Source organism: Hakea prostrata, chromosome 1 (assembly GCF_041222555.1).
Source record: "Hakea prostrata isolate BN-2017 chromosome 1, UWA_Hpros_2, whole genome shotgun sequence".
Lineage (NCBI taxonomy): Eukaryota > Viridiplantae > Streptophyta > Magnoliopsida > Proteales > Proteaceae > Hakea > Hakea prostrata.
In genome coordinates this window covers 27,386,447-27,413,384 of record NC_142600.1, presented here as the reverse complement: position 1 = coordinate 27,413,384, position 26,938 = coordinate 27,386,447, and the positions used below count along the sequence as shown (strand labels likewise).

At 38.3% G+C, this 26,938-nt stretch overlaps 4 protein-coding genes and 1 non-coding gene across 5 annotated transcripts; 3 read left to right on the top strand and 2 right to left on the bottom strand.

Annotated features, from left to right (window-relative positions):
• Nucleotides 1-452: 452 nt before the first annotated feature.
• On the bottom strand, nucleotides 453-5,679 carry HSP70T-2 (heat-shock protein 70T-2). Its single transcript, XM_089148725.1, has 2 exons — nucleotides 5,373-5,679; nucleotides 453-2,676 (listed from the first exon to the last, which is right to left on the bottom strand). The coding sequence occupies exon 2, from the start codon at nucleotides 2,672-2,674 to the stop codon at nucleotides 947-949; it is 1,728 nt and encodes a 575-aa protein (XP_089004851.1). The 5' UTR covers nucleotides 2,675-2,676; nucleotides 5,373-5,679; the 3' UTR covers nucleotides 453-946.
• Nucleotides 5,680-9,157: 3,478 nt separating this feature from the next.
• Nucleotides 9,158-12,735, top strand: LOC149028562 (spindle pole body-associated protein). Its single transcript, XM_089137686.1, has 3 exons — nucleotides 9,158-9,515; nucleotides 9,703-9,844; nucleotides 11,308-12,735. The coding sequence occupies exons 1-3, from the start codon at nucleotides 9,217-9,219 to the stop codon at nucleotides 11,395-11,397; spliced, it is 531 nt and encodes a 176-aa protein (XP_088993812.1). The 5' UTR covers nucleotides 9,158-9,216; the 3' UTR covers nucleotides 11,398-12,735.
• A 1,777-nt stretch (nucleotides 12,736-14,512) lies between these two features.
• WDR5B (Transducin/WD40 repeat-like superfamily protein) lies at nucleotides 14,513-17,587 on the bottom strand. Its single transcript, XM_089137675.1, has 2 exons — nucleotides 16,630-17,587; nucleotides 14,513-16,487 (listed from the first exon to the last, which is right to left on the bottom strand). Exons 1-2 carry the CDS (start codon nucleotides 17,296-17,298, stop codon nucleotides 16,197-16,199), a joined length of 960 nt encoding a protein of 319 aa, XP_088993801.1. The 5' UTR covers nucleotides 17,299-17,587; the 3' UTR covers nucleotides 14,513-16,196.
• A 2,822-nt stretch (nucleotides 17,588-20,409) lies between these two features.
• On the top strand, nucleotides 20,410-23,905 carry LOC149028560 (protein STRICTOSIDINE SYNTHASE-LIKE 10-like). The gene is made up of 4 exons (XM_089137663.1): nucleotides 20,410-20,931; nucleotides 21,039-21,225; nucleotides 21,382-21,648; nucleotides 23,281-23,905. Exons 1-4 carry the CDS (start codon nucleotides 20,793-20,795, stop codon nucleotides 23,792-23,794), a joined length of 1,107 nt encoding a protein of 368 aa, XP_088993789.1. The 5' UTR covers nucleotides 20,410-20,792; the 3' UTR covers nucleotides 23,795-23,905.
• Nucleotides 23,906-24,625: 720 nt separating this feature from the next.
• Nucleotides 24,626-24,706, top strand: TRNAL-AAG (transfer RNA leucine (anticodon AAG)). The gene has a single exon. It is a non-coding gene; the product is annotated as a tRNA-Leu (tRNA).
• Nucleotides 24,707-26,938: the final 2,232 nt, after the last annotated feature.

Here is a 26,938-nt window from a genome sequence, read left to right as displayed (position 1 = left end):
AGTTTCTCAAATTTACAAAAGAACTCCTTGTTCACGTCTCTTAAGGGAATTAGAGCCAAGGCGTATAAAATGCTTCTAGATTGGGGCTACAACAAGGTTTACACGCTCGTATTTCGTTGAAGGTGATCCTCGTTGCCTTTGTCGATGTTTGTTGTCTGGCTAGTACCTCTATCTCCCTTCAAATCAGAGAGTAAATTTGATCTGGCAAAGGAAAGAGATCGAACCTCCCCATCTTGTAAGGTGTGAAGAGTGTAATCTCCTGCGGTGTAGACAATTATTCCATTCTCTAGTGTCTTAGCGGCATAATTGAGTCGAGAAAAACGCTATAGATACCGAAAGGAGTAGCAGAGAGATATATATTTCTTCAATGCTCAAGGGTCAAGTAGAGTGGAGAACAAGAAGAGTGATTTGGGAGCATCAACAGCCACACCACCTCCCCCTCGCCGCCCCTCGCCGCCGCTCCTTGTCTTCTTGTTGGCCCACTTCTTCCATGGCTTCTAACACTTTTCTAGAAACAAACATTGATGGCCCCTATACTCAAAGAAATTGAAGATTCGGCAATTGAAGCCAAACGCTTCTTGCCGGAAAATGTCCCCAAACCCTCCTTAGAACTTGTAAAAATGTGATAATCACTGAACGGCAAGAAGAAACCCATGTTGAAGCATGTAGACTAAGAAACCCATTACTGCTTTCACGGTAAACTATGACTTGCCTAGGCAATTTTCTTCTTGCATGAAGCTCAACTGAGAAAATCCACTAGCCGGTGCAGCCATTCAGCACATCGAAGTAGTTGAGATGAAAATTGGGCAAGTAAGAGATTGAAAAGTGAGAAGAAACAACAGGATTACATGGACAATACCCCTAAGGTAAGCACACATATATGAACACAACAACACAGATTAAAGTCCAAATCGATCAAATCTGACAAGGTTTACCAACAGTCCCTTCACTTTTCTATCTTCTTCTGTATGGGGCTTAAGTCCAAATTAGACCCATACATCTTGAGCAGCGCTTCGGCGCACCAGCCATGACCATCATCCACAGTAGGCATCCTCACTTCCATAAAAGGTTTCAAAGGCTGTTGGTTTGTGGGAAAAATGACTCCAGCAAACACTCTTAGCACATTAGAAGCATCGATGTCCATGCACACACTGATCTCTTGGGTACCCTTCGGTGCTGGAGGAATTCCAACGAGCTTGAAGTAGCCAAGAAGATGGTTCTCTTCCACCTTCTTCCCTTCACCTTCGTAAACCACAATCAGGGCCTCGGTCTGGTTATCTTGCGTGGTTGTAAAAAGTAACTCCTTCCTTGCTGGCATTGTGGAGTTCCGATGTATGATGGGTATAAAACTATTGCCATCAGCCTTGATTCCAAGGCTCTGCGGCGTTGCTTGTATAGTCAACAAATCCAAATTCCCCAATGGGTCGCTGATTCCTGATGCCACTGCACCCTCAAGTGCCGCACCACATACAGCAGCTTGCAATGGATCCATCCCTGAGTAAGCATCTGTCCTTTTACAGATACCCAGAACCAGTTCTCTAACTTTTGGAATATTTGAACACCCACCAACAAAAATGACATCAGTTATGTCTTCCAGTTCTACCTTTGCATCAGATAAGCATTCTAGTACAAGCTCCTCACATTTCTTGAACAACTCTTTGTTTACCTCCTCAAATTCAGCACGGTCCAATGTCATCTTTATTTTTGAACCATTGACCAAATCAACCTCAACAGGAACACTCATCTTAGAGCTGAGCTTGTGTATGGCGTCTTGGGTGGCAATACGCAGCAAGGCAATTGATCTGATTTCATTAATACCATTGCTTGAAAAGAGTGTGTCTAAACTGGGCAATAGGTGATGCATCATGTTCTGAAGTATATCTTCTCCCCCAATAACACTGCCTGATAAAGCTTTGATCTGAGAAACTCCTCCAGCTGTCGCGACTACAGCTACATCGCAATACCCAGCACCCATATTAAAAATAAGTGCAATCTTCTCGCTTCCACTCCCCATGTTATCATGTGCAATCTGCTGCTGCTGCTGTGCATACAGAAGTGCTACAGCTGTTGGTTCAGGCATCAACCTGAGTATATGTAGGCCAGCCATTGCACAGGCTCGTTCAATCCTTGTCACTTGAAACCGACTAAATGACACAGGAATGGTAAGAACAACATTTCGTATTGGTTGCCTTAGTCGAACTTCTGCCATAGCTCTTATTTCAACCAGGAACACTGCAAGTACTTCTTCAGGAGTCATGGACCTCCAAACATTTTTCACCAAGGCTGCAATAAATGGACGGGCACCAATATCTAAAGTTTGCACTAGAAAGGGTAGTCTTTTGCTAGCATGGACTACTGGATCTGTGTCTATTCTGCCAATCAAACGTTTCATATTGAAAATTGCAGAACCTGACAATATTTCATATTCGCTGAGAGCAACATGGTCACTGACACCTCCCGATGGGATCTCATCTTTGAAGGTGACATAGGAACGCATTACTGTCTGCTCTCTGGTATTCTTAAGGAGTTCAACCCCAGATCCATTCCATGCTGCAACACTACACTGTGAAGTTCCAATATCAATGCCAATAGCAATATCGGTATAAGCAGATGATGGCTTGTCTTCCCAAGATGTCTCACTATCAGATGCAACAATGTATGCTGGTTCAGCCATTCCTGTGTAAAAGAACAATTGTCTATGAAGTTAACTAAACTCACCAAGGGAAACACAAAGTAATAATTCAGGAGGAGTAAACTTGAACATCACTTCATCCAAACCCACCCCCCACCCCCAACACGGAAAAAAAAACACTTTTACTTAAAGAGGTCGGTATTTTAGAAGTAGATTTCAAGTACTGTCAAATTGTTAGCGACCCTCTATTGCAATTTGATTTCCCCCACCCCCCAAACCGTATAAGCCTGATCTGTTTAGTGGCATCTTGAAACAGAACTTACCCAAGGTACAGTGGAACCCAAAAATAAGACACAAAAAAACCAAAAAAAAAAAAGTAAAAGAGGAAAAAAGGGGGAAGGGGAGAAGTCTAGACTGCATTTCCTTAATAGTAGCATATGCAATTAAATACTAGTATCAGCTCCAACCATGAGGGATCTCTCATGGCATGTCAATTAAATATATTTGTCAGAAGACCCAGAAGAAAAAAGCCATCAATGCATAACTATGATTAATGAAGGTAAATATTATAGAATCATGCTGACTGTATGAAAAAGGCCAACTGAAGTATATTGCTCACTGTCCCTTTGATAAATCTTCAATTGGCCATATAGCCTACCTAATCCATCAATCCACTGCACATACTAATTTTTACACCATTTCTATCTTCTCAGAGCATGCTACTACTGTATTATAGTGTCACTAAGGTATGATACAACATAACCCAAATAACAGCAGAATACTGACTCAACAATGAACCACACCTTTCTTGTATAAGGTTTCTCTCCGCAAATTGCTCAGAAATCATCCCATCAAACAGAATTTCCAGAAGAAAAGAAAAGGAAAAGAAAAGCAGAAACCCCAAAATGTAGGCACACTGAGTCAACACCCATATATGTAAGGGTAGAATCGGTGATTTGACAGCAGGCAATAAGAAATCCAAAATAGAATAAGATTTCCACTGTCACAGGATATGATTGGTTAGCTGATGTTTCAAAATTTAAAGTTGATTCATTGGAACATATAACCCCATAACTGGGACTCCCATTAACAGAAAAATAGAACCCCTAAGCAGATAAAATGCCTAAAAGTGAATTGTATAAAACACCTAAAAGTGAATTGATGTTGCTTGCTTGAGCACAGGATCCCTAATGAAGTGTCTGAAACAAAATATGAATCAGAAAATAGAAACTTGACACACTGTTCTTGCTGGACTTTCTTTTCAAACTCAGGCTGAAACCTATGAACATTCCATTTGCATGTTCTCAGCAAGAAAACACTGATATCTATAATGTTGTCAAATACAAACTGGAACAAGAGATCAACACAAATCTTCTCTCGAGTTGTGGAGCAGTAAAAACCCTTTTAGAATTACCCAGCATCCAGGTTCAAGGTAGTTAGTGACAAATAACTTCAAAGATGACCAAGCATTTTGAATTAAAAAAAAGAATGATCATTAGCACAGTAACAATATAAAAAATAAAAATAAAAATAATAAAAAGGAAAACGAGGGAGGGAGGAGGGGTGGGGGGAAGGGAGAGAGGTTTCAATCCTCACACCTGATTCATTGGCTTTCACATTCCTGTAGAGGTATTCATTTATTTCTATTTCTATGGGGTTTAAGAGGCTAATTTCATCATGCAGTTTTCCTTCTTAGGGTTTCGGCACGTAAAGATTATACGATGGTGCTGTTAGACAGAATTCTTAAGCACAGACATCAAAGAAAATGGCTCTTTGGTGAGTATAATCAATGATCAAAGGGATATAACGAAATATTAGAGGGATTAGATGTTCACCCTCTCTGTTATTCCTCCTCTAATATATCCTTTAATTCCCAATCCAATAGTTATGATATTCATTACATATTTTATTTGGGTCTTCCAAAACTTCCAACTCCAGATGCCCATTGGATTTAATTCTAAAATTTCTACAAGAGACTCGGAAAACCACCTGGTCAAATCCCTACATTCAACACAAAGTTTACAATGCACAGGCCTTCTATCAAAAAATAGCAAAGCAGCAGAACAGCAATTTACAATAGAAAAATGAATGAGAAAATCATAGACATAGAACACAAAGATTTACTTCGTTCATACAAAATGGCCTGCATCTGCATAACCAGACCTTCAACTATTCCAGTGAAAGAAACACACAAGATCCTCCTACCACCTCCTTATGGGGTAACTATATATATGGTCATATACAACGTAATACAGGGATTCTTTATCCCAAAAGTACAAAATTGTACCCACTGTAACGACTCCCAAAATTTGGATAGGGAGAGCTGTTATTGGGGAAAGGTCATCAGTAACTTAGATCAGGCTTCACTAATGACCTTCACACTGAAGTCATGTTTTATCTATTTCCTTTCTTCTGCAGATTTTGTTTACAACATAAAGCCCTTCTTTATCTGGAATTGTGGCTGTGTTGATAATTGAGAAATTAGTAGCAAAATCAGTGGCATCAATGAAAACAAACCCATCAAAATAGTAAATGTAAAGAGAAATCCACTATAACAAAATAAGCCCAGTCATTGTACATGCTGATTAAGCTAACGGTAACCGAGCGGAGCAGGTTATCGGAGCTTCATATGTTTTGAGTTGATTATAACTAAAGGAAAAAACAAACCAGTCCATATGAACCAGAGAATAACAAAATATAAAATGCATACCATCAAAAGTAGGAGAGAATGAAAACTTACCGAATACAGACGATCACCAGATTAAGCAACCAAAAGAGATTACAACAGAAGGGGAAAAAACAGAAATGAACCAGTTCCGGTGTGGATTCTCCAGAAGCTCCTCTACTGAGAACGACTGTATGAACACTGAACCCAAACTAATAAGAAGTGTCAAGAAATCTCGAATCGGGAGTTCTAGACGTTCTAGAGGAACCCGTTTCCCGTTCCTTCTACCGTTTTGGGTCTGATTTGAAAAGGAGTTTCATCTAGACCAGTTGAATAAGAATCCCAAGGGTATTTCCGTGATGTCGTATCGTCCGTTTAGCTCGGATCCGACGGCAGAAGGACGACCTTGATTACAACTGGCTACCTCAAACTGAATGATGCCTTTCGGTTTTCTCCCAGAAGAGTCGGGAACAACGAGGTGGAAATTCGCCACATGGACACGTGGCACAATTCCGTGTAGGAAGTAGATGATGGCTGCTTCAATCAGGCGCGGTGACCTTTTCACTGGAGAGGTCATTGATTTGACTTTTGCGAACGACAAAGCTCTCTTTAAGTATGTAATCGAGGGCGTGCAAGCTGATTCAGATGAACCTCAGACACAAAAAAAAAAAAAAAAAAAAAAAAAAAGACCAAGCGCAGTGACTATATAGAAGCATTGATCTTTTATCAACTGAGTCATCCTTTAGGATTACCTTTACAAGAAATTCTTCAATAAATAAGTGTTGATATTTCAGATTGAAAACACGACCAGATGACCAAAAAAGTTTAATTTAAAAGAAAAAATAAAAAACCAAACAAATTTCTATTAAGAAATTTTTATATATAGGGGGCATGACCCTAGGGAAGCTTTGCCGCTACAACCAAAGAGTAGCATTAGGCACGGTTCATTGTGTCGGCGCCGACACAGGGCGATATATCATCGTGTCGTTGGGGGGCGACACGACTCCCCCCAGCGAACACGATATTTACCATATGTCAGTGATATATCGCCGACAAGTCAATATATCGCCGATTTTTGCTACATTCGCCATATATAACAGCCTTTCGTTTGTTTTTCGCCGATTTTTCGTTCACTTTTTGCCAAAGTGACATAGGGCCTCTAAAAGCTCCGGGGGCGCTGCCCCCACACCCCCGCCGAGGCGGCCTCCCCAGACCCCCGCCCTCTCACCGAGGAGCGGAACCCCTTGTCCGTCGGCAACAATATGTGAAGCATGAGCCATACTCAACATAATTGTATAATGAATTGTAAACTTTAGTACATCTCTGTATTAATTGTATATTTGTGTTCTCTTTACATAATTACATTAGTTTATATGAATTTTTCAAACTTTCAGTTTTGCCCGTGTTGGAATATGCTCTTTGAGCATGAGTGAATGTGAATGAAAATCATTCATATGGAGAGTTTGTGGAAATAAATAAATTTGTGGAAATATGTGCATGGAATACCAATGGACTATTTGGTGATTCATTGCACAAGGAGAGATCATGAATGAAGGGTTATGGGAATACCTATAGACTATTGGGTGTTTCATTTCCCAAGGAGAATTCATGAATGGAGGTTATGAGACCTTTTATTTCCTAACAACAAACTTCTCATTTCCCTATTGTGATTAATGAAGGATTTATGGGACTCTTGATTTCCCAAGAAAACCTCTCACTTCCTAGCTTGTTATTAAAGTCTAAAGCTTTTCATTTCCTATAACTTATTCATTAAGTTTGGTAATAAGTGATTATGGTTGTTCATATGTCAAGTTAGTTAAAGGGACATTGATCACATCTATATATAGGGATACCCTCCTTGATGAAGATGAGTTGTTGTTTTGGATATTTTCTTTCTTGTATTTGAAGAATTTTGCTAAAGATCTTTGAAAGTTTTCATAGTGTTTTGGGGTTCTTGTTAATGGTTGATTGAAGCTCTTCCTTTGGCAAGAAGAAAGTTTTGGGTTAATTCCTTCTTTCTATTTTAGAGTCTTGCTACAATTCTTTGAGTCTTGTTATTTTGTGGTGTTCCGGTGATAGAAGGAAGGCACATGTCAAGTTCGTAGTTGCAATATACTTTGTGCTAAGTACATCGTTGTTCGTCGTTGTATCGTGGGAGACAGATGTCCGTTGAATCCTTAAGCACACTGTGGAGGGGACGAATCTATTTTAAGGAAAGCGTCTGACGCGCCTCGACGGTTTTCCTTTACTCTTCTTTTTCGGTTCAATTTCTATCTTTCCGGATCTTCTCTTAATTCATTATTCCCCTCCTTATATTATCATTTTTGGCTAATAGCCCGCATATAGCCGGACATGTGCCAATTATAAACTTTAGGTTAGGTGATGTTTTAGGTCAAAATAACACTCCCAATGTGTTTATTGACCTCAAATTAAGTTACATGTCAAGTTTTATGTCAAAATGACCTGAAATACCCTTCGAAACAGGGGTTCGATGTTTCATCTAACCCCTGCCAAAAGTCGGCCGACTTTTGGCTACATGTCGTCCAAGTCGCCGTGTCACCAAGGTCCGACATGGCGACATGGAGCGACATGTCGAACCTTGGTATTAGGTCAAATTGTCGTTACACAATATTATCTATTTTAATCAAACTATCCATAGATGTGTTGAAGGTTTGAATCATCCCACGATACGATAAGATACTAGCTAATATGTATTCATATTGAATACAACCGATGCGATATATATTGGTGCACATTTTTATTGGATTGCATTGAAATACATTGGCTAGTATAATACAATACTTGATACAAAACGACACGTTTCTTAAAATCATCTGATACAATATTTGATACCGATGCTTTAAACTTTGGATGCGTTTATAAACCCTAAAATAAATTTTCCAAAAAAACCCTTAAAATGTATAAAACCAAAGGAATATATCATTAAAATCTTATCAAGGGTTTTTCGAGAGGGAGAAAAATATACAACCCCTAGCTCATTTTCTCATCCTAGTGAATCAAAACAAACCATATTTATAGATTTACAGTGTATTTCTCTCACGCTTTTTGGTTCATCCTATTTTATTTGGTCAAGAAACAGATCCTATGTGACCTGAGACCTCGAGACAAAAGGAAAACTTTAGTACCATTAAGGGTGTCAATTGCATACCGAAACCATTTAACCATTCCAAACCGTGCCGTCTAAAACCGCACCATACCGCACAGTTCAAAATTTGGTATGGTATGTACCAAAACCGAATTTCTTCGGTACAGTTCCAGCTTTAGATACTCATACCGTCGATATGTACTGAAATCGTACCGAATTGGTACCGTACCAAATTAAGAGATATAAATGTAATTTCACAATGAAAACATTTTATTTTTAGCCTATCCATAATTCCCTATTTCAGTTTTTTGTTTCGTCTTTCACTCATCTTCTTAGATTTACTTGTTTTTGTCTCTATTTATTAGATTTTCTTGCTTTGTCTTTGTTAATATCAAGTTCTATTGATTGTTTGGTCGCAATTTTATTAGGATCTTAAAGAACTAATAACAAAAGTGGCATGCGTTTGTTGGTACCAAAAGTATACACGTTAGATACCGTGTTTAAACCATTTTCCAGTTCCGATTTAATACTGAAACCACACCGAACCGTTTTTGCAAATACCGAAACCGTACCGTGTAAATCCGGTATGGTACGGTTTTGATTTTCGATATTTAAAGTTGGTACAATACCGAATTACCGAAACCATTGACACCCTTATTTACCATAACCTCCTTTTTTTTCTTTTTTTTTAGACCTTTTAAGTACCAAAACCCTACTACCTACAAATCTACAATAGAATTGAATATGATTCAAATTGAATTTGGGCCATCAGTTGAGTTCTGGTTCATTCATTTTGGTTTCGCTAAAGTAGATATGGGAAGCCTATCCCTATGTCGTCCACTTTCCATTTCTCCTCCATATACTCACCGTAGCTTCCCATCCCAACTTCACCTCTGCAATTCCGTTTTATCACCGAAACTAAGCTTTATTCCAGTCAAGCTCTCATCTTCTCCAAGGAATTTCCCGAATGGGAACTTCATTCTTCAAAGTAATCGAAATGAGCAGGGCGAGTCACAGTTCCTGGACAGAGATGGCGTCGTCGACGACATGGACGGTTATCTGAATTACCTCTCTTTAGAGTACGACTCCGTCTGGGACACCAAGCCATCATGGTGCGTCCTTCCCTTCCCTTCCCTTCCCTTCCCTTCAATGGGAGTTCATTTTTTTTTTTTTTGTTTTTTTTTCTTTTCTTCTTCTTTCCAAATCTGAATTGGGGGTTTTTGCATTGTGAGACACACACTCACACTTCCATGGAAGGCTTTCTTATTCTGTTTCACCAATTCCAATCTCTTTTGGTAGGTGTCAGCCATGGACAATAATGCTCACTGGAGCAACAGTGATTGCTCTGAGCTGGGTAATCTTCCATTCACTGGTGCTCACCACTGTTGTTCTCTCTTTGATTTGCGCCTGGTGGTACATCTTTTTATACGCTTATCCCAAGGTAAGAGTTCCTCTCCAGTTTTTTTTTTATAGCATACACCAGATGTTGATTTTACCATTAAACGGAACCTCCTGATAAGAAAATTCTTGAAACTAGACCATTAGAGCCATAAATAGATGGTGGCTGTTTTTTATTTCATGGGTTGCTTGAAATTGGTATACAGAGTTACTTCTACAACGGCTATTATTTGGCTTCCACAATGATGTTCTGTTTTATTGGGATTTCAATTATGGATGACGAGACGAGACAACTGCGGTGAGAAGATTCTTTGTTAGAAAAGAAATAACATTTGGGAGATGAGAAAGAGAACATATAAATCAACACAACTCTGTTATATGAAGATTCTTTGTTAATTTAAGCCCCCATAACCGAATGCTTTGGGGGAGAGAATCCAGCAAAGCTACAGCAGAATCAATTAAAAAGGAGAAGTGCACCAAATGATGGTCAAAGACTTTCTGGGTTTTCAACATCTAAGGGCTAATACCAACTAATGTATGAATCTTTTAAGAAAACATCACATGAACAAAAACTACCATGTTGGATTTTGTTTTAGCATATTTTAGTTTTTATGGCTTAAGAAATGAGCAGGAATGACAACTTGGCTGTAATCAAACCAAAAAAGAGACAAACTTGATTTTAAGAAATGAGGATTAGCTTGTTCCATTATTTGGGAGAGTGAGAAAACCAGTTGTTTAGATTTGAGAACATATCCTAAAGTGTAGCAGACGACTATCAACACAACACTAGATGTTTCCTCTTTTTTCTTTAGATGAAAACAGAGGTTCAAAATCTCAGCTTCAAGGCTGGTTGAGATCTTGCAAAACTCGATCAAAACCATGGAATTTCCCCCATCCACCTCTCACAAGTGGTTTCATATCTAGTTCATAGGTCTTCTCATCTGATCTTGGTGTACATGCAAATTTGAAGGCTTCTGGACACAATGGATGAGCTATTTTCCTAAAAACTCGTTGAAAATGATTGATATGATTCTTGACTCAAGTCTACCGTTTGCTAGAATTTAGAATATTAGATTACCAGATTAGAAACATCTAGTGACTAGTACAAGGAGTTCTAACGTACTTTAATACAACAATGTCAAGAGATGGACATGACTTCCTCTCTTATCTGATGGCTGAATCTTCCTCTAAACTAGCTTGTTTGAAATAAAGATCAACCAAAATTAGAAAATATTCATGGTTTTTAGCAAAACCCAACAAAATCATCAAAATGGACAAGTGTATATTGAAACCAAAGTTGAAACTCTCAAAACCAGCAAAAAAGGGGTTGGAACCAGAGCTGAATCCTTCCCCCTACGTTTCTGTCTTGAGATTTTACTGAGGTCTCAGTAAGTCTCAACACTTGAATCATGATCAAAACCCTTTACATAGTATGTTTTCAGGATCTTGGAAGCTATTTTCCTCACTGGGTGAAAAGGCCAATAACATGGAAATTTTCTTGTGCAGGAATATTCAGAAATGATAGCTGAGCGTAGGAAAAAGGTGACTAAGGGTATTGAGGACACATTTGGTCTAAGAAAGAGCCAGAGCCAATGATCCATCAAACGATTGCAGAGAAGCTACTTATGATTGTTGTCTTCATTTCTATAAATCACACTCAATGAAAATGAAGATTGTCTCCATTGTACTGAATAGAATGAAAATGTGGATTGTCTGTCATTGGAGTTCCTCTGAATCAAGCACATCCCCAACAACTAGTGCCCACGAAGCCTCATGTTCTGTGTTGGACAGGCTACAACATTAGACACCACCTCCAGAAAAGGGTGGTTATGAAAGTGGAAAACACAACCGAGTTTTATACATGCATACATCAAAAGAATTGATGACTATAGGTTAAGTTTTGGAAAGGAGTTGTCATGGTTATTAGAAGAAGCTTGTGGAACATTGCCCCAAAATCCCATACGGTTGAACCAACAGAAATAGCCAGGATCAACATTTGGAGTTACGTAGCAGGAGATTTACGGATAGTTGAAAAGACATTAACTTGAGGCCAATGGGAACTGCTACCCAAAGTCCTAAGAGATTATATTTAGTATGAAAAGCAAGGCAGGGAGGCAAGGGAAGAACTATCCAAAATGGAGAAATCCCACTTGATTTAAAATTTAACCAGAAGAAATACAGTCGAAGGAGAGCCCAAGGCAAGTAAATCCAATAAATCAATTCTAACTGAAATTTTCTAATAAATAAATTTCTAATTGAGAATATTAGATGCAATAATTATCCAGAGTAGCACATTAAGTACATGAAAAAGACACAAATCTAACTCAGGTACTAGCATTTGCGTGTTGAATTCATCTGAGTAACGGTTTCATTATTTTTTTTTTCAACAAAAGAGATATCGTATAAAAGAGCTCCAGGAGATATGCCTGGTCAGAACAAGGGATTATCAATAATGAAAAGAGGTGGGGACGACCACCAGATGCACACACGTGACAAAGAGAGTTTCTTTGCACCTAAAGCAAAGAAATCAGCTAAGAAGTTTTGCTGAACATACACAACCTAAAACTAATCAAAATTACTACTTAAACTGAAATTTCATGAAGAAGACCCCTGCAAAGCCAATTTAAGCTGTAGTTTGCCTCTGAAATGGCACAAACCACAGGTTTGTAATCAATATGAATGCGAAGTCGCCAGATCCCAATGGTCACAGCAAGCAAAATTGCATCCTGAATCACTTCCAACTCAAGTGAGGCAGTAGAGACACTGTAGCAAGCAACAAATTTTGCCACCAAATAAGATCCTGATGGCGTCCAAATAATGCATCCATGGCCCCCTTCAGAAGAGTGGGTGTCCCAAGCCGCATCAGTGTATATTTTGGTGAGAATGTACATCATCAACGCTTCCAGAATAAACCTTGCTAGAGGGGGAGGGTGGAGGAGGAAGGCAATTCTACAAAAAACTTGAAAACTGGATTAGAGTTTTATTAAAAGAGGGGTTTCCCCTTGAAATATTACCCTGTTCCTGCTTTTCCAAATGAACCAGCATAAGGAAGACCATAATGTGTCCACCCAATTCAGAATAGATGAACTCCTAAAGCGGGTATGTATAAATGTCATCCAATCTTGAATTGAATTACCAGAAAATTCAAGCACATCTACTCTCAAAGGAGAGAATTTCCAACATGCTTTTGCATGGTCACAGAAAAATAAAGCATGAGCAATGGTTTCGAAATCTGAACATATATAACAATATGGTTTATGAGATCTTTTTGATGGAAAAGAGGTTGGTTAAGAGCAGCAGCCCCATGACCCAATTTCCAAAGAAAATTTCTGATCTTTGGAAGAGTATGGATGTTCCAAATATCATTCCAAAAAGATGGTGTTGACGCCGGAGAGGAGGAATTTGTGGTAAGCTGCCTAGCCAAATGATAAGCAGATCCTACAAAAAATTTCCCATGATTTGTCAAACTCCAGATCCAAGAATCAAGAGCTAGGGTGATAGGATGAGGAGGGAGAGAATTGCTATTTTTTCCTAAGGAGAGACAAGAGTGGTTATTAGCCTCTCTTTCCAGCAGAGATTCTCCCAATTAATTAAGTCATGAACATATTCAAGTCCCTGAACCAAAGGAGGAGACATTACATGTTTAGTAGGCATAGAAGGGAGCCAAGGGTCATTGTAAATCTGGGTATTTAATCAATTTCCCACTCTTCTCAAAAACCCCTTTTGTAGGAGGTCTCTTCCACATAGAACACTATGCCACCCCGAAGATTCACCACTTCTATGATGGGCTTCAAGAATAGACAATTCTTGAAATATTTGTCCTTGACCACCCTTCCCTTGCCCATAATGAGTTTGGGTTAAGAAGAAGACACCAACTCTGTTTTGCAAGAAGTGCTCTATTGAAACAATGAAAATCCCGAAACCCCATTCCTCCAACCTTCTTAGGTTGACACAATTTATCCCAAGTAACCCAACGCAGCCCCCTCACCATCAAATGATTTCCACCAAAATTTCCTAACCTGTTGTTTCAGTTTTTCACATAAATGTTTTGGGAGTAAGAAACTAGACATCACATATTGAGGTATGGCATTTGCCACAGCCTTGATGAGAATTTCTTTCTCCACAGCAGAAAGATGATGTTCTCTCCAACCGGTCAATTTGTGAGCAAGTCTATCTTGAATGTTGGAGAAAGTGTCAGATTTTGACCTGCCTATTAAAGAGGGAATTCCTAAGTAAGTTCCAAGGGAGGGGGATTCTTGAATGTGAAGAAAGGAAGTGCTTGAGTTCCTGAAATGAGAGGGAGTCCCTCTACTAAACATTATTGCAGATTTTGAACAATTAAGGGCACTTCTTGCAAAATTTATCGGATTATGCTCATGTTTCTGGTTTCATTAATCTTGAAGCCTTACTCCAGTAGTTCTTTCATTTTCTAGGCCAACCCAACGGCATGAAGTATATCCTAGTTTTCAAACTTCACTTGAATCCAACAAGTTCCTCCATCCATTATGTGGTTCCCATATGTGACGGAAAATGTAGAGGTAATGCAGCAGTGTATATTTTCAGAAATTTGCTCGTTTGGCATTTCTAAATTTCTGCAAAAGAAGAAAAGGAAACAAAAGGTACCAGTTTGCCAGACCCAGATGCTGAAACAAATGATCAAGTGAACTAAAGCCAAAGATAACCAAAAAAAAAAAAAAAAAGGTTACAAGAATATCGCTTAGTATGGTGAAGAGAATGAATTTGTCACCCAGCAGAAGTTAGCAATTAAAACAGTAAGGACTCATAGTTTAATTCATAATATTAAGATATGCGTGAAAGGGAATTTGCACAGAACCTGCATGTATCATAGTTGTCAGGGTGTCTACTGACTCTAGGCAAGTCAAGGCTGCCCAAGGGGTTAAAAACTGAGGAGACTCCAATAATGTGACAAGGGGTCGACTAGGTGGCAGCAACAGGTGCCTGGACATCAGGCCCTTGACAATTATGGTATGTGTAGGTACAGAACACAAGGAGAAGCTTAGAGATAGTATCCAGGGGTATCTGTAGACACTCATATCAAACAGGGATCGAACTTAGGGAACAACCTAGACACTCATGCATCGTAAGCATAAAGTATGGAAATTGCTTCAGTCCTGCATATACTGTCATGCGAAATTCCGGATTGATTTCAATCCAGCAGCCAGGAATGTTTCGCTTGACAGTCCTGCATGCGCAGGACTGAAGCAAGGTCCATAAAGTATGCGACAGTGCACAACTATCTACCAACAGATTCAAAAAGCTGGAACCTACTTCTAGACTTTAGAAGGCAAAAAGAAGGAACTGATCGCACATGAGAAGGTAATGACCCAGCTAAGCCAGATAGCTAATAGGGTTAGAAGAATGGCCCTGTGTTCAACATACATATGCTCCCCAACTCAGTAAGTGAAAAATAAATTTGCAACATAAATTGCTTGGACATTGATGAATTCCTAGATACGGTAGCCTGTTAAGTATCTAGATATCATTATCCAGGAACACTAATAAAAGTGTAAGAATGTAAGTTGATCCAGAGAAATGAAGCGAAAAGGAGAAACACCTTTCAAAACTCTATAGATGATTCTTATGTCAAAAGAGTACAGCAAAGTAGACATGGAGGCAGGGCAAAATTGAGGCCAATCTGCCAGGACTCTAGTTTGAATTTTGGCAAGGGTGTAGTTATGGAGAGCTGGGAAATTTATCATGAACAATGGCTCCAAATTGCCTTCCTCTTCAATGATCTATGGAATAGAAAGGACATAGCTGGGCTTATAGAGCTGAAATAGCATTAGGAAATGCCAGAGAATGGTTGTTTGAAAAAGGATGAAAACAGAACCTCTATGACAAGAACAATTCTGAGGTTACAGAGGCTCAGATAACATGACAACTGACCACTGTCATCAGAGGAAGCCAAAGGAGCATTGCCCCCATTTGCAAACAGCTCAACCACCAAAGACTAGCAACATTGATTCACTTGGGTTGAAGCAACATTGTTAGAGATTATTGCTTATTAGATTGACATGGAGTTGCGCAGAGGGAAATAACAGAGAAGGCAGAGAGCCCTCCAGAAGTCAAAAAGATAGGCTATATAAATTATGAGAAGTAAAATACTAAGATGAAGAGATGATGAAAGGAAATTATAGGCAATAGTAGTTGCAACTGATTGAGAAGCTATAACCAATGGATCCAATTTACAGAAAGCCCAATCCAAGTGAATCAATTCTTCACTGAAATGTTCTCATAAAGAAATAGCTAAATTGAAGATTTGATGATATATTTATTCAGAAATGTACATAAGTACAAGGAAAGAAAGAAAAAAAAATTAAATCCCAGAAAATAGGATTTGCGTGTTTAATCCATCTGACCTTTAATAGGTTGTTTCATTTATCTTGGACCCAGATCCTAATAGTTCTATCATTGTCTAGGGCAGCAGAAGCAATAATGTTGTCAGTAGGATGGCATGAGACGGAGATGACGGTATCAGTGTGGCCTTCTAGTTTCTGAACCATATTCTTCCCTTGCAGATCCCACAAGTAGACACAATTGTCCTCCGATCCGCTTACTATGTACTTGCCATTCGTAACGGAAAACGTAGACGTAATGCAGTACACTTTGTTGACATGACCAGTGTAAATCTTCAAGAACTTCCCCGTAGAGTAATTCCAAAGTTTCTGCAGGGCAGGGCAGGCACCATGAAATCGTCAGACCCAGATGTTGAAAATTAAATTAAAGCAGTGGCAAGAACAACAATAATATTTTTTGTGAAAAAACTAAAGCTGGAGATAGATAACCAAATATAGAAAAGCAGCTTACGAGAGTATCATCGAGTGTGGCGACGAGAATAAATTTGCCATTGGGAGAAAACTTGGCGAAGGAAACGGCAGGGACTTTCTCATCGATGAGAGTCTTCAAGCAAGAACCAGTGTCAACATCCCAAATCTTGCAAGAACCGTCATGGCTGGCAGAAACTATGATGGAACCGTCTCTGCCGAAGTGAACGGAAGTGACGGGGTCGGAATGAGCAGAAATAACTTGGACGCAGCGACCGGTCTTAACATCCCAAACGCGGACGGTTTCATCGAAAGAACCAGAGACAATAAGGTTGGATTGATTGTTGAAATTGACGCAGAAGACGAAGCCGGAGTGACCACGAAGGGTTTTGACGCACTCGGCGGAATGGGCATCCCAGATGCGAAGGGTGCGATCGTCGGAGGCAGAGCAGATATAGTGGGAATCCGATGACCAAGCGAGGTCCGACACACCTTCGGAGTGGCCGGTGAGTCGAGAAAGAAGGGTGAGGTTCTTAGAGGACCAGACGATTAGGGTTTTGTCAAGAGAGGCAGAGGCGAAGAGAATGCCGTCGTTGGAGAACCTCACGCAAGACACGGCTCTGGAGTGTCCAGTTAGGGTTCTAGAGAGTCGATACGGTCGATATGGAGGCGACGGAGGAGGTTGGCTCCCACCACCACCGGCGCTCGCCATTAACAGGCTTCGCTTCGGATTGCGATACCAACTTCTTCCCAGGAGTCCGTCAGGAAGAGCGACCTTCTTTCTGCCAAGCAAAATCTAGTTTGCTCCGCCTCCCTCCCGCTGCCGCGTTTGCTTCCAAAAAGTGAAAACCAAATCAACAAGTCAAGTTTCTCAATTTTTGCCGTACATCCTGTTTTACCTTTTATGTAAAACTCATCAAATTATCTTACCACCACTTTTCTTCAGCCAAAATTTCATGTTCTTCCACTTCTTATAAATAGCATAAGGCATAATGCAATGTTTCAACTCAACCTTCATCAGAATTTTTGTTTTTTTTGTTTTTTGGTATAATCTTCATCAGGATTCTTGGTGCCCTCTTTTGGCTCTCGTACCCTTTTTTTATCTGTACCATGTCAGTCTCAATCAGTTTTGGTGGGCAAAGCTAAACCATGGGAGAAGGTTTGGTAGCTGTGATGGAAGGTGGTTTTAACGAGGTAATTGTTGCTTCTTGAAGTGGGCCCCCTCATGTGGATTTTATTAGAGATCCCTCGCTTCTTGAAGTGGGCCTCATGTGGATTTTGTGGTTGAGTAAATTTCTAGGGAAGCTAATTCAGTTGCTCATTCCTTAGCTAGGATGGTTTGGCCTATTTCCTCTCTTTGGCTCCTTGGTCTTTGTAATCAAGATGTCTAGGCAGTTTGCCATTTAATGAAAATTTTCTCTTACCAAAAAAGAAAAAACTCTTCATCAGGATTCTTACAAAAAAATTTATTATCTGAAAATAAAATAAAATAGGGATAATTACTATTGGCCCCCTATATTTTGATTTTTTGTATCTCCTGTACTTTTCAAAATTATTAATCCAACCTTTAACTTTGTCTACAATTACTATTGCCCCCTTGCCCCCCTACCGTTTAGTTCCAATAGTTTACTGATGATGTGGCACCTTTATATTTTCTCAAAAACCCCAAAATACCCTTATACTTATCTCTTTATTTATTTATCCTTTTATTAAGTTACAGTAGTACCTTTAATTAATTATGGAGAAAAAAAGTAACTATAATCCGTTTTATTCTAAGAAAAAACTACCAAATAACAGAAAGAATGATTGAATAAAACTCAAATAGAAACTGAAGAGGAAAGAAATAACGAAAGAATGATTGAATAAAACTCAAATAGAAACTGAAGAGGAAAGAAAATTGAATTCAACTCAAATTGGAAATTGAATATCACCTAAAATATTTTGAAAATATATGAAGTTTAGTGAAGGTGGGAAACCAAATCGGATTTGGATTTTGCCCATTTCTTTAATTCAAAATAAATGAATTCAAAATAAATGAAGTTTAATGAAGGTGAAAAACCAAATTGGATTTGGATTTTGTCCATTTCATTAATTCAAAATAGATGAAGTTTAGGGTAAAATTGACATTTAATCTTGTTTTTATAAATGGGTAGCATTGTCTTTTGATTCTTAATTTTAATAAAGGGCAAATTAGACATTACATATTCAAACTTAACGGCTACTTAACACCGTTATAAGGAAGGGGGCAATAGTAATCATCCCAATAAAATAAAATGTGGCACCGGTTTGAAGAAATATCACATATCATCCTTATTTTTATGTTCAAATATCATAATAGTCCAATTACTCTATATTTTTAGGGATGACATTAGTAAGTAAACTTTCTTTTTAATCTTTATAAAGTTATAATTGGATCAAAATGTTGACTAAGTAAGCGTTATTTTAGAGTAGTTATGAGTAGGGGTGTAAACGGATCGAATAGTAGTAATACCATATCCATAATCTATCATATTCAGACGAATCCGGATAATATCCTATTGGGTTTCAAACGAATTCGGATACCATATCCATAATCTATCATATTCAGACGAATCCGGATAATATCCTATCGGGTTTCAAACGAATTCAGTCGGATTCGGATGATAGTCAGATAGTTATTTTCTGAAGTAGATTATTCTAAACAGGCATGAACATATATTGGACATAAGTTTTCAACTACCTGTTGACATCTATACCATTTTATTTGTAAGGCTAAGTTTGAAGTTTAAGAATTAGTAGCTTTGGTAGTTATTTTAATAGAAAATCTAAAAAAATAGTTACATATCTGAGGTGAAGATTTGTAACAATAAAAAAACAATCCAAATAAATAACTTAATTGGATAATTTTATTGAATGGATAATAATCATTAGGAAAATGGTATATTATATTTGCATCCTATTAATAATCGGACATTTCGAATATCGCTAAACAGATGTGGATGCGAATTCAAAATTAAATTTCGGTTATCTGTTTATACCCTAAAAAAAGGGAAACAATGGTCTTAATTGGTAGAAAACCCCACAACCCCTTGGTTATCGTGGGCTTGGAAGAAATAAAATAAATAAATAAATACTGTGATACTTTTGACCCTTCATCATTGAACTCAATATAATAGGAGAGAAACTTTAACATCTTTCTTCAACTTTACCCCAAAAAAAAGAGGGAATAGGTAGACTACTAAAACTGAACCCAAAAATTGTACATTCAAAATCCATTTTCTTAAATCCAATTTTGTTTAGAGTACACCAAATCAGAATAGCTATCCCTCTTCTATAAGATAGCAACACAATTCCAATTAGTACAAGTACGTAGTTCATTTCTTGCTTTGTTATTCCCAATTAGTACAAGTACGTAATTCCATAATTCCTACTGTTTATAATCTAAAAGTAAAAGCTAATAGACATTATTAGTCTTGGAATCCGGTTGGGCTGAAATGAAATTGAAAGCAAAGGTAGGTTGTTGTTGTTTTTTTTCTTTTTTTCTTTGCTATTGTGAGAGATATTTCTTCTTTCTTCTTTCTTATTTTCTTTGAGATATTATGTGTGATTAATGAGCCTACTACTGAGTCTAATGTCTAAAACAAGTTGGGTCTTAGTTTTCAGTGGCTGATAAATAAAGTGGTGCAAATCTGTTAATGCCCGACCGGTGTTAAACAGGTCGACAGCCGGATTATGGCCTTATTAAACCGTTATTAGCGTTAAACAGGTCCAGATCCGAAGGCATCGAGATTTATATATCGACACCACTTTAGTATTTATATTGACAACAAATTGCATGCCTATATTGTATAACATTGATTCAGTTTGGTATGATATCAATATGGGGTACATATGAAGATTGAATGGTTCTCATTCAAACCCAGGATGATCACCCTTATCCATGTGGTTGTGGCAGACCAATGAAACTACTCACTAGTCATTACTCATTAGCAGAAAAATCCAGAAAAATAGAAAAAAGTATAAGGGGGTATATCTGTTTTGGTATTTTACTACAATTGAGACTCCACAAGACACTGGAGATTCGGAGTGATAAAGTGGAAAGACTCCCATACCAATAAAGGGATGTTTGCTGTACAAGAGTTTCAATTATTTTGGACTGCCATTTTGCATTCTTGATGTATTTATTTCTCTTCAAGCTTAGAGCAGCTAGCATTAGACTAGAAAAAGATGATCTCTCATTTCCTTTTCTTCATCCATTTCTACTGTTTCATCATAAGCATACTACAGCCAGCATTCAACTTGAAAGGAAAGTGTAATTGTGAGAATGACTTTCAGGCATATAATGCTCATATATACAGCTCTTCATGTAGGTTCTGTCCTCACAAAAACTTTGAGTTGCTTTTAGAGTTCATCAAATGAAAAATGATGCTAGTGATTATCACAATTTTGTTTGTTTTTGTCTTTTCTTCACAGCAACGTTCACTGGAGTTTGTTCTTCAGCTGCATTTTTTATTCCCCTAGATAGAGTTTCAGGTCCTGAAAGCATTGCCTTCGATTGTGAAGGACATGGACCTTATGTTGGAGTCTCTGATGGTAGTGTTTTGAGATGGGAAGGTGAGCAATACGGTTGGGCGCAATTTTCTATTCCTTCAAGATACAGGTAAAAAACCATCTGAATTATTTGTATTTGGCGAAGTGATCAAGAAACCTTCCCACCATCCAGAGGAGGGGGCTGTCGTATTTATAAAAAATAAAAATAAAAACTGTTCTAGCTCTTGCACTGAAATTGCAATTTCTCTTCTCTTATCTAATTCAGGTTGAGATTATGTGATGGTTCAAATAACCCATTATTAGAACCCTATTGTGGAAGACCATTGGGTTTGGAATTTGACAAAAAGACATGTCAGCTCTATATAGCAGATTCCACATATGGTCTTTTGGCCGTAGGACCTAATGGTGGAGTTGCCACTCAACTTGCTCGTGGTATTAATGGAATTCCCTTTCTATTCACTAATGGTTTGGATATCGATCAGAACAGTGGGATTATTTATTTCACAGATAGTAGCACTAGATTTCATAGAAGGTAACAAAGTTTTCTTCCTGCTTCTTTCACACTATTGTAACTGTTGCTGATGATGACGTTGCTTCTGCAGTAGCTGTTTATTTCACACTTTTGTTAATGTTGTTGATTTTGTTGCGGCTATAACTGTTATACTCTCCACATCTTAACTTTCTCTTGTTTTAGCTTAAATTATACTTGAACTACGTCTGGATTTCAAACAAGGATTCTTGAGTAGTGAACTTAATTTTTTTTCAGTATGAGTTTCTTCAGAACTTCAATTGGAAGCAGCTTGAAATTGAAAATTTTATAACTGTTAATGTTCTGCAAGCCATACAGGTTTAGGAATAGGCTTTATTTCAAATTCTAATTTAGGTTTTAGTACTGGATTTTGAGGGCAAATTTTCTTCCAACCTATCCTTCTTTTTCTCCTAAGATAGAATTTACAAGGAAAAAGAAAGGATGGGAAGAGGATAGCGGAACTTGTAACCCCTACAAGCTATATAGAAGCAGATCAATCTTAAACCAAACCTTAGAACAAGGTCTAGCAACAGTGGTTTTATATAATCAGAACAATAACACAGACCCCTTTGAATGTCCCATTCATATATTCAATAAACATGATGTTTTGTTCCCTGGTTTTCTACTATAAGCAGAGGATCAACTTGGACAAGATTGTCTGTAAATCTAGGAATCCATTTTTGCACCATTTGTTAGTTCATGAGAGTTAGCTCTCGTTAATTAGTGAAGCTTGGGGTGCACTCAGTCAGTCTTGATTATCAAATTGTTCAACGGTGGGTGAATGAACTTTAACCCCAAATGTAGGAGTATGAACCTATCTTTTCAAGGAGTGAATGCCCCATGGTTCCTGAATGCCAATACATCTTTCTCCAAGGAATTAGATGAAGCCCTGACTCTCTTAACCTGACCAACATCTCCCTCTTTAAGTTCTACTTCCCCCCTCCCCCTACCCCTGGAAAAGAAAAAAAACACCTCTGTTTTAAAGTTGAATTAAAGTTTATCTTTTCATCAAAGAATCACAGGTTGCTTTCTCTCCATCAGATCCATCCTAGTGCTGGAGATCTCTAAAAGTTAACCCCTCTTGAGAAGCTATTTGAAGTTTTCAGAAACATGGCAAGTCCTTAAGAATTTTAGGCAACTGATACAATGTATATTCCATTAAGTTGATCATTACAGAAGAATGCAACAAAACACAAGATGTTGTTTTGTATTCTCTACCTAGATTAATATAGCCATCATTCAATCTTGCAAGGAAACACAATCTCCAGATTCTTTTACCACAGGGAGACTCCAATTGGAATTTGGCACCAATAATGTGTTTTATCTCTCATCATTATGAACTATAATTTTCTCTCATTAATTCACACCATAAATACTATCTTCTTGATACTCCACAGACAGTGGGCTAGTAGGTACCGATGTGTTATCACTTATAAATGGTCTACAACTGCAAACTCCCCATTTGGGAAGAAGGAAAACTTAGAGCTTGACTGGGAGTCTTTTCTTGATATGATCCTTTTCTTTATATAGGGAATACTCTCTCCCCTTTTAATGATTTATTCCTAATTGTTGAGTCCTTTAATGTTTTGTAATGAATATATCGTAATATTTGTGTTCATCATGTGCATTTTCTAGTGAATATGAAGCTATAATCATTACTGGTGACCAGACAGGGAGGCTAATACAATATGATCCAAGCACAAGAATGGTGACAGTGTTGCTTAGAGACCTTGGATTCCCAAATGGAGTCGCTATAAGTCATGATGGCACATTTGTCCTTGTCACTGAGACAAATACGGGTAGAGTCCTAAGATACTGGCTTAAAGGTCCCAAAGTTGCAACCTATGATGTCTTCGTCCAACTCCCAGGACAACCAGACAACATCAAAAGGAATGCAAGAGGAGAATTTTGGGTAGCAGTAAACCCTTTTGAAGGAGGACCACGTATCATGCCACCCCCACAATTGGTCTCCATAACAAATTCCCAAGCCATGAAGTTGAATGAAAATGGGACGATTACGGAGGTGTTTATCGGTAACAATGATACAAGATTGGAGGCCATTAGTGAAGCACAAGAGTATAATGGAAGTTTATGGATTGGTTCTGTTGTTTCTTCCTATGTTAGTGTTTTCAGTCTAAAGTATCTTTAGTAATCTATATGGCTTTTGAGTTAGGATTGAAAGTTATAATTTACCATTTAGAAGCAAATTAAATATATGGATTTTGAGTTTTGTAATGTTACACTTCTACTAATAACTTCAGTTTAGTAGTAAGTTTTGTCTAATTTGTTTACTTAACATTAATTTTCTTTCCCTATTCCAGCTGCTATGTGTAATTTATCAAAACTATCTCGATACATGCACTTTATTCTCAGGTTATTCTTTTTTTTCTTTTGCAGTTACACATATTGCTCACAATGACAGAAACCAAAATCCTCCTGAGAAGAAGAATGAGAGCAAGCTATTTTAATTCTGTAGTCCTACAAACACATCAACCACCCAGATTTAATCTTAATTGAAATGCAACAAACGGTAGGGCAGAAAATTTGTAGAAACGGATCTTTGCATCCAGACATATACACCATACAGTCTCAACCAGAAATCCCATCCTCAAAGTTGATTGATCGTAGAAACTCGAGAACTTAAAACCAATTTGTGAGACTCAAAGAATGTAAAAACGGACGGAATTCAATAAAGGGAAAGCCCTAGCCATTAAATTCCAATGAACCAATTCTAATCGAAACAGTTTCATCAAACAAAATTCTACTTGAGAATTTAATAAGAAATGTACAAGAGTACAAGAAAGGAAACTAAACTAACCAAGAGTAGTCGTGTGTTGAATCCTTCTGGTCCGTAGCAGTTTTACTGAACTTGAACCCAGATCCCATTACTTGTATCATTGTGTATGCCAACAGAATTAAACAATCTTGCCAACAGAATCAAGAGAGAGGTAGAAAAAAAACTGAGAGTTCACATCAAAATGTTGACATGGCCGAGTTGGTCTAAGGCGCCAGATTAAGGTTCTGGTCCGAAAGGGCGTGGGTTCAAATCCCACTGTCAACAAAGTATGTTATTTTTTAATTCACTCTACAAGACTACAACTGGCACCCGGTTTGTCTTTCTAAATTTTGGATGAGAATCGGACCAGACCGTTACCCTCTATTCTGAAAAGAACCGGACCACCTTCATAACAGGCTACTGAAGTATAAGGACCAAAGTAACACAATTCTCATTCTGACCACACTTTAGAGGAACAGAAGCTAAACTGAATGGTACCACAAGAGACAACCCAGTTCAGCTTTATCCTTGAGGTTTTTCCATATCTATTGTTTATATCATTTACCATATAAGATTCCCAACCCAGTTCTGGCTTCCATATGTAACAGCTGAGAACAATGTCCTAATATGTATCTTCTTATATCATTATCATACATGGCTAAGGCTTAATCAACACTGATTTGGGAGAAACCAATTTCAGGTGGCATGTCAACTATAAGTTTGTATGGCCTGTTTGCTTGATGGAACACTCGCGCTACCCTCCCTTGAAAATTTAAGTCCCAGTAGTTGAGATCATTTTAATCCATGTTGATTTTGATTCAAGTCTCTCCCTCTGCCATACAACATCAATATACAAAGATCTATAAGGTTTTGTTATGGCATAAAATTCCATATACACTCAAGCTGGAACATCGAATCACTTGAACTGAAGGTAATCGAAAACGGTTCAACTTGTTGGTCGAGCCAAAGGCATTCCGAAGAGGGCTTTCCGGAATTCGCTCACAAGTTGATGGGGCCAGGCCAAATCCCAACCTTCAATAGACTTGTCAGAGTTCACTTCATGGCAAGGGCGTGGTGGGACAGGGACCTTCCTTAGAAATGATTTAATGCACCGTACCTATTCCTTAAATGAGTAGCATTTATCAAAATATGCACATACGCCGATATCTCTAGGTATGGGTTTCAATCATTTTGCGGAGGGGACACATCACATATGGAATGGACACTTGGCAGAGCCTTCTATCACCCTCGTGGATTTTGCCCCCAAACGCTAAGCTTATTCTGCAAGCTTTGTCTTCGTAAGATTCTTTTTTCTAAGGAAGATGGATGATCGAATGGTGAGGATTCATCTCCTACGCAACGTTTCACTTTTTTATATAACGGTAAGCTTGTAAAAGAGGGGGGGGGACTATCACGCCCCACCCAACCAAATCCAATCATATCCAAATACCTGTGGGGATGATACACTATAAGACCAAGGTTCAACGACAAATCCATACATTCATACAACCTAGCATAATTAAAGGACAAGAATAATTAAGTAAAGAGTAGAAATTAAGCAATCGAAAGTTATTACAATTATCCATGAATTAGAGTTAAAAACATAATCTAAGTTAATCAAGACTAATCATTAGAGTTTAAAAGAAAGAATCGTTTGCAGGAGAAATTCTAGTTACTTTGATGGAAGGCGACATTGCCCCTCTCTACCGGTCTAAGAATGAAGATATAACACAAAGCTACGAGGGATATTATCGACTCTAGAGATATTCTCGGATTTCCACTAGTACCTAGCTCCATAGGAGCAATCTAGGCATGGGGACAAAGCTCCATGCGAGTCCACCTCCTTGCAAGTCGCTCCCTCAAAATGTTTTGCCGACAACGGATCCTCCATTTGAATGGAGTCCTCATAACATGTAGCAAGATCGAAAAAGAACATACCCATAAAATAAATGAGTTCAACAAAACTCAATGACGTCAACTTAACTGCATATCAAGCATCCATTCACAATTCTCCACAACGAATATATATAAATATAACATAAGATGAATAATAAATAAATATGCATTCATGCTTCTCACTCTAATCATGAGGTCTCTATGGTAGACACACATTAAGCTATACACCAGCATCCTCTGGGCGGTCTGAGTCACTCTCCCTCAACAAGAGACGTCTATTGGGTTCTCCGCAGTTGTTGGGTCAAGTCACATCAATCCATGGCTGGAGATTATGTCACCACTCTCTCATATCACCTTTGGCATGAGAATTGGCATGTGTCAAGGATAACTCTAGGCCCAATACATGGTCATACGATCTTGTACTACATATGGACCGGATATCATTCCTCAATAGGAGGCATCCGTTGGTCCGATATCCTTATCCACCTAGAAATGGGACCCTCAACATGAGGCATATGTTGGATTCCATTTCTCAACCCTATGGTCATCCATATATATATAAGCGGACGCTCTCGTGGCTTCCCTGCTAAAATTGCACATCGCGCTATGACACAAGCCCAA